This window comes from Lagopus muta, chromosome 32 (genome assembly GCF_023343835.1).
Source record: "Lagopus muta isolate bLagMut1 chromosome 32, bLagMut1 primary, whole genome shotgun sequence".
In the NCBI taxonomy this organism is placed as follows: domain Eukaryota; kingdom Metazoa; phylum Chordata; class Aves; order Galliformes; family Phasianidae; genus Lagopus; species Lagopus muta.
Window position 1 is genome coordinate 859218 of NC_064464.1, and position 7123 is coordinate 866340.

The 7123-nt window shown below is 48.7% G+C and overlaps 1 protein-coding gene across 1 annotated transcript; it reads left to right on the forward strand.

Annotated features, from left to right (window-relative positions):
* The first annotated feature begins 963 nt into the window (after window positions 1–963).
* On the forward strand, window positions 964–2030 carry LOC125686163 (olfactory receptor 14J1-like). Its single transcript, XM_048929883.1, has one exon. The coding sequence runs from the start codon at window positions 985–987 to the stop codon at window positions 1918–1920; it is 936 nt and encodes a 311-aa protein (XP_048785840.1). The 5' UTR covers window positions 964–984; the 3' UTR covers window positions 1921–2030.
* The last annotated feature ends 5093 nt before the right edge of the window (window positions 2031–7123 follow it).

The window sequence follows — 7123 nt, forward strand, 5'->3', positions numbered from 1 at the left end:
CCTTCCTCTGAGCAAGATCCCACCTAGAAACACCTCTGCCCTCATGACCATGGAGCACCTCCTGTGCAGGCAGAGCTCCAGCAGAGCAGAGCAGCATCTCCCCAGGCACGTATCCATCACCCTCTGCAGTGCACAGGGACTGAGAGCGACTGCCTGGGGCTGTGGGCAATGCAGTCTGTGAGGCTGGGAAGGAGCTGGCTTTCCCTTAATGAGATGCCATCATGAGGACACATCTCCCTGAGGTGTCCTTCAGAGCTGTGAGCTGACCTTCAGAATGCAAATCTTTCCCATAACCTGGAGGTCAAAGTCAGTGAAAGAAGCAGAGATGCAATATGCAAGGAAATGCTGTGGGGCTGGTGAAATGAACGTTAGGGTTCGATTGCAGGATGTGTGGTGATGAGGGATTGCTGAAGTACGTTGAGAAAGGGTGAATATTGAGTGATGGGCAATGGACTCCTGTTTTCTGAGCTGGATCTGACTTCAGAATTTTATGGGAGCGCCATGGTTTTGTGTCTGCAAAGTAGTCAAGCTCAGAGCAAGTAGAAATAAAGTCAGTCTTACCCTGCACTAAGCAGCAGTGAATCCCTTTGCATCTCAGGTCTTACAGCTGTTCAGACTTCAGCAAGCACTCCTTAGGCATGGTGAGCAGGATGAGAATTTGTAGGAAAAAGTGATCCCAAGAACTTCTAGCTTTGACACATATAGTTTTGGCATTACAGTTCAAATACTGATTGGCACTGCTGCATTAGAAGTGATTTTATCTGATACATTCTGAAAAGAAAGCCTGACCCCACACCATCACCACATTCCATTGTACTCATATGAACAAGTCTGCTTCATAGAGATAAAAAGTGCAGAGTCCATCATGGCAAACTCAGCCTCATGAAATGTAGATCATAGAGCTGAAGGAACACTCCCCACAAAGAAAGACTTGTCTTTGACTTTTTTCCTCCTTGAACAGGTCCTGGTGCACAGAAGTACCAGATGCCCAACAGCAGCTCCATCAGCCAGTTCCTCCTCCTGGCGTTGGCAGACACGCGGCAGCTGCAGCTCCTGCACTTCTGGCTCTTGCTGGGCATCTACCTGGCTGCCCTCCTGGGCAACGGCCTCATCAGCACAGCCGTAGCCTGCCACCACCGCCTGCACACCCCCATGTACTTCTTCCTCCTCAACCTCGCCCTCCTCGACCTGGGCTGCATCTCCACCACTCTCCCCAAAGCCATGGCCAATGCCCTCTGGGACACCAGGCACATCTCCTATGCAGGATGTGTTGCCCAGACCTTTTTGTTTGTCTTTCTTTTTTCAGCAGAATACTCTGTCCTCACTGTGATGTCCTATGACCGCTACGTTGCCATCTGCAAGCCCCTGCACTATGGGACCTTGATGGACAGCAGAGCTTGTGCCACCATGGCAGCAGCTGCCTGGGCCAGTGGAGTTCTCCATGCTCTGCTGCACACTGCCAACACATTTTCTCTGCCTCTCTGCCATGGCAATGCTGTGAATCAGTTTTTCTGTGAAATTGCCCAGATCCTCAAGCTCTCCTGCTCTGGTTCTTACCTCAGGGAATTTGGACTTATCATATTTAGTGCCTCTATTTTTTTTGCTTGTTTTGTTTCCATTGTGCTGTCCTATGTGCAGATCTTCAGGGCCGTGCTGAGGATGCCTTCGGAGCAGGGACGTCGCAAAGCCTTCTCCACGTGCCTCCCTCACCTGTCTGTGGTCTCCCTGTTTGTTACCACTGTGATGTTTGCCTACCTAAAACCCCCCTCCATTTGCTCCCCATCCCTGGACCTGGTGGTGGCAGTGATATACACAGTGATACCTCCACTAATGAACCCTCTCATCTACAGCATGAGGAATCAGGAGCTGAAGGATGCTCTCAGGAAACTGTTTGGAGATATATTGTTTCAGCATCAGTGAAATGCTCGTCATGTGGCTGTTAGAAATTCAGGAACAGCTCGGATTGCCTTTATTTCAACTCTATTTCACCCTCCCTCCCTGTTTGTTGTTCCTATGATAATTTTCATTCCAATAAAACAATACTTGTCATCACATTTCTTCTTTATTTTCTACCTTGTTTTTTGGCTAGAAATCCTGCCAAAGTACAAAAGTAACTGGGCTCTTTGAATAGATAAAGAATTCATCAGAAACTCATTTATCTCGGGTCCCACCTGCTCTGGATCACAGAGAGCAACCCTGTACACAGGAGCGGTGCAGGAACCAAGAGCCCAATGCCACACGGAGCAGCAGCCCTGGTGTCTGTGAGGCTGCCCCTCACTGCCCGCTGGGTGCTCCCTCTCTGCTGCCTTTGAGCAGTGCTGCTGCTTCCCTGGAGCCATGGTCATGGGCAGCAGCAGGACGTGATCTTTTCAATTCTGCTTTCTTTACATCTCCCAGCTGTCCTCTTGTGTCCTTGCATTTGTGTCAGCTCTCAGTTCCGGTGCAATTGGTGACAGTGCTGTTGTCTCAAGGGTGGCATCCCTGTGGCTGCAGGCAGGGCAGGCAGTGTGCAGCACTGTGCCACAGCTGAGCTCCCTGCTGGGACCATCGTAACAGATGGAGCTGCTCAGCGCAGGGCCACAAGTCTGAATGCCTCTTCCAAAGCTGTGCCAGGAATACAGCCAAGGAGTTGCCCTCAGGAAAGTCCTCTAATTTTGTTGGTGTTCAGAATGGTTCACAGTCCCATGTAGAGGAGCAAAGCATGGATGAGAGCTCCCTTCTTGGTTGTACATGGCCCAGCAAACAGCAACAGGTCTTGAACATGACTGTGTGGGACACTCCCTGCTGCAGTGGGGCTGATGGCAGATGTCGTCCAGGAGAGGAATCTGGAGCAGCCCAGAGATGCCAGGGGATCTCCAGGGACAGTGTTAGAGCCTCAGAGGGCAGTGATTACTACCTTAAGCAATGACAGACCATTGATCCAAAGAAACAGGGGAAGCTGGGGTGCGCACATGCAAATGAGGGCTGTGCAGTGATGCTGCTGAGCCAGCAGGGCAGATGGAGAGGGACTTAGCAGTAGAGAACCCATCCAGCTGGGACTGCCTCCCACCCTGAGCAGCACAGGGTCAGCACTGGTGACAGTGGCCTCACATCACCAATCCAGCCACGTGTGCTCAGCCTGCCTCTCCCTTGCTTCCCTGCCCTGTCCTGTCCCTGCTGGGATGAGTGGTGTAGGGATGCGCTTCCTATCCCCACGTTGACTCCCTCCAGCTGCCAGCCCAGCGGGCTCCTGGGGGTATCGACAGTGGGCTTGATGGTGTGGGGCAGAGTCCAGAGAGAAAAGGTGATGTGAAGCAGCATTTTGCTGTGGAGGCCTCCATGTTCATTTTGTAAGTGAGAACTTGTGCTCAGTGTGCTTGTGGCCTGGACCTTCTACTCCAGCATTATCTTCATTGGTCATGGCACAGAAATGACGTTTCATAGACCAGCTGTGACAGAGTTAACTAGATCTATCCATGCCTGTGACAAGCGGGCAGTAGGCCCCTGCCTCCGCCCCCTTGGCCCCACAAAATGGGAAGGAAAAGGGAAAGAGTTAGGGAGGTGGTAGCTGGGCTCAAGGAAAAAAAAAAAAAAACAAAAAAAACCAGCAGCAACAGTCTATGGAGGAAAATTATTTTACTATGATATCGGAATGCAAGATAATACAATATAATACAATCTAATTAAAATTGAGAGTAATAAATGAAATAAAATAGGACAGAGAGAGTTCCTGAGACTGAGTCAAACCTGGAAAGCTTGGAACATCTGGGAAAGCACCTCCAGCACCCACTGCAAGGCAGTAAGAGAGCGCCCCACCCGGAAGGGGCAGATCCCGTGACTTCCATAAATGTATAGGGACAGGTACCTGGAATTGCAGCACTAACACTTCAACTCCCATTGCACTGCATGATGTTATGATGTGGAATACTGAAAACCAAGAACACAAAACTGTGACACAGTTAGTAAACATGAGTAAAGTGCGAGTAAAACACAGAGTAAGGTGTGAATCTACCTGGAGTATAGTAAGAGTAAAGCCATAGAAAAGAGTGTGCAAACGTGTTGCAAAGTGTAAGTAAAACCCAGAGAAAATAGTGAATAAACCAGGAGTCAAGTGTCCGTAAACTCTGAGTGAAGTGTGTTAAAAATTCAGAGTAAAGTGTTGGTAGGACCTGAAGAGAGACCATACACACCCGGAGTAAGGTGTCAGTAAAACCCAGAGTAATGTGTGAGTAAAGTTGAAGGCAAGTTGGAGTAAACCCTGAAGAAAGTGTGAGTCAAAGACGCTCCAAAAAAAAAAAAAAGTGTGAGTAAAACCAGAGTACAGTGCAAGTAAAATTGGAGTAAATTGTAAGGTAACCCCAAGTCATCAGTGAGCAAAGCTGGAATCAGGTGTTAGTAAACGTGGAGTGAAGTGTGAGTAAAACCCACAGTAAGGTGTGAGTCCACTCAGAGTAGAGTAAGAGTAATCCCAGAGGAAATAGTATGCAAGCTTGGTGCAAAGTGTGAATAAAACCAGTAGAAAACTGAGTAGCCCAGGAGTAAAGCATGAGTAAACTTTAAGTAAAGTGTCAGTAGGCCCGGAAGAGATAGTGAACAGACCCAGAGTAGAATGTCAGTGAAACCTGGTGAAAAGTGAGAGTAAACCCCTGAATAAAGTGAAAGTAAAGTTGAAGACAAGTTTGAGTAAACCTTGAGTACAGTGTGAGTCAACCTGGAGTAAAGTGCAAGTCAACTGTTTTTACACTGGCCGCAGAGCACAGCAGGTTGTTGCTGCCTGCTGAGAAGGGGGAGTTATTGGAATTGATTGCCCTAAGAAATTCTGTATGCCCCATTTCTGGGCACAGTCAAAGCCCGAATAATTGAAGCCTTGTTCAAGGACATCCTGAACAGTGACCCTGACCAGAACTGCACTGCACACAAAGAAGTCAGAGTAGTGCCTTACTGTGCTGTGTGTCTGATGTGGCCTTCATGGCTGTGCTGGGATGCTCAGATTCCTTGGCCCCAGGACAGCCTCAGCAGCTCCTTGGAGCAGGGCAGCCTGCAGGTGGTGCCCACTTGGTTCCACCTGTGTGGCCTTGCCTATATTTGATTCTGCAGTAAGAAGCTCATGTGAGAGCATTGAAAACCTTGAATCATCTCTTGCAAACACAGGCTAAAAGACTCAAGAGCAGGTCGCTTCAAGAGGCTGGGATGGAACCCATCAGCTCATCCCACTAGAGTAAAATGTTCCCATCCAACTAAAAAAATGCAGCAAATAAAGCCAAAAGACTCACCAAGTAGATCTGCAGAGTAAGGGAAAAATAAGATTTATTGAACTGTAGAGGCAAAAAGGAATAAGCATTTGATTGTGACTCAAATCACTGAAGGAGAAGTAAACTACAGCATCCAAGAGTGAAGCCAAATCACTCTGAGCACAGTACAGGGCCTGAGTTGTGGCTTTATGTTCAGAAACATACAATTGCTGGTGCAGGAACTGCCTTCCTTCTGTGATGCCCAATGCAGATAACTCTGGAATAAAAGCCTCTGTCCAGCATCAAGATAGGGAAGTCCTATACAAACAGACTTTGCAAGACCTCTGCCAGTGACAGCACAAAACAGCAAAAGAATCTAAGCAGTAGTAGATTCTTTTCTCGGCTGTGTGGAGGCCCTCGCTTGTTAAACCAACACAGACTTCTCAGCTGTAAAGCTGCTGCCTTACATCATCTTTTCTGCATGCTTTATTTATTATTATTATTTTTTTTTCTGCTCAGTAGGGTCTGATTTCAGCACACTTTGTCTCAGGCTTTATGTACAAACACTACAGGGCTTGAAAGCAACATATCCCACCTGATCTCATAGCCCACCTGATATCTGACAGTCCGTGGAGTGAAAGTGATGGAGATGACAGTAAAGGTTCCAACCTTGGTGATTCTATGTTTCTTAGCAAGCAGAGCTTGGAAGGCACAAGTTGTGATGCTGATGGTGTGGATTTGTTTGTCTCAGGAGGCTGCTTGTACAGCAGGCGGCAATTTGGGACAGCAAGCACATCCCATAACCACTCATTCCAGCAGGGACATGACAGTAGCCACCTTGTTCAAGATGAGCCTTGAACTGAGTGAAAAATCTTTTCCTTATCTTCAGGCAGAGTGCCTCCAGTTTCACCCATCACTTTCATCCCCACGCTGTGCACAACAGCACGGAGTGTGGCTCTGTATTCTCTAAGATCTCCATGCAGGCTCTCACACACTGCAGTGATGTGCCCTCAGCCTTCCCTGACTGCTCTGCCAGGGCACACCACTGCCTTCTGCCTGGCTCCCTGTGTGCCAGGACCACCTGGTTCCACCTCCTGATGGCCGTGCTGGGTTTCCTATCTGTGGCCTATCATTGCATTGTCCCAGGCACGGCCCTGCCATGCCTGCGCTGCACAGGACAGGTGTGGTTGGGGTGGGGAAGAGTTCCCCAGCACTAGTGCCCATGGCAGCCCTCAGTGCACCACACTTCTCAGCAATCCTGCTTTACAGACCCAGTGCTGCTCCAGCCGTGTCCTACACAGGGGTCTGCAGACAGCCCTGCTTTACCACCAGGAGCATGGAGACAGCTTCAGGAAAAAGCTCTGCCATAAACATGCAGTCAGTGCTGGAAATGGCTGGTGTGGCAAAAGTCCAGAGCCACCTTCCTGATCCACGTGTGTCCACAAGGACGTAGAGAGGAAGGGGAAGAGGGATGGAAGTGAGAAGAGAGCAGCACTGCAAAGACCACATCGTGCTGCTCTCTGTGGCCATTGGAGCTGGGAAGCTGCGGCCATGTCTCAAACACAGATGAGAGGATGGAACCACTGGGCATTAAGGGGCAGCCCAATGATAGTGAGGCTGCTGCTCTGTGTTGCAGCTGGGCTCCTGGACCCTGCCCAACTCCTGCCTACGTGAGTCGCTCCTCCAGTTTCAGAGGTGGTAAAACACGGGAACAGAGACAACTGAATTTCTGCTGGCTTCCTTACTGTATTTATCAACAGAGCTCCCTGTTCTATGGGTACATGAGATGAGAGTGTCAAAACACTACAAAAATGAAGCATGCCAAGAATAACGGATTTAAATTGAAGTCATGTCTGTGAAAATAATAATAATAAGAAAAATAGAAACAAGAGATTGTTCTAACAATTTCTGAA

What these genes read in the sequence shown, in the direction of transcription:
- LOC125686163 (XM_048929883.1), top strand. Translation starts at nt 985, where the DNA reads ATGCCCAACAGCAGCTCCATCAGCCAGTTCCTCCTCCTGGCGTTGGCA.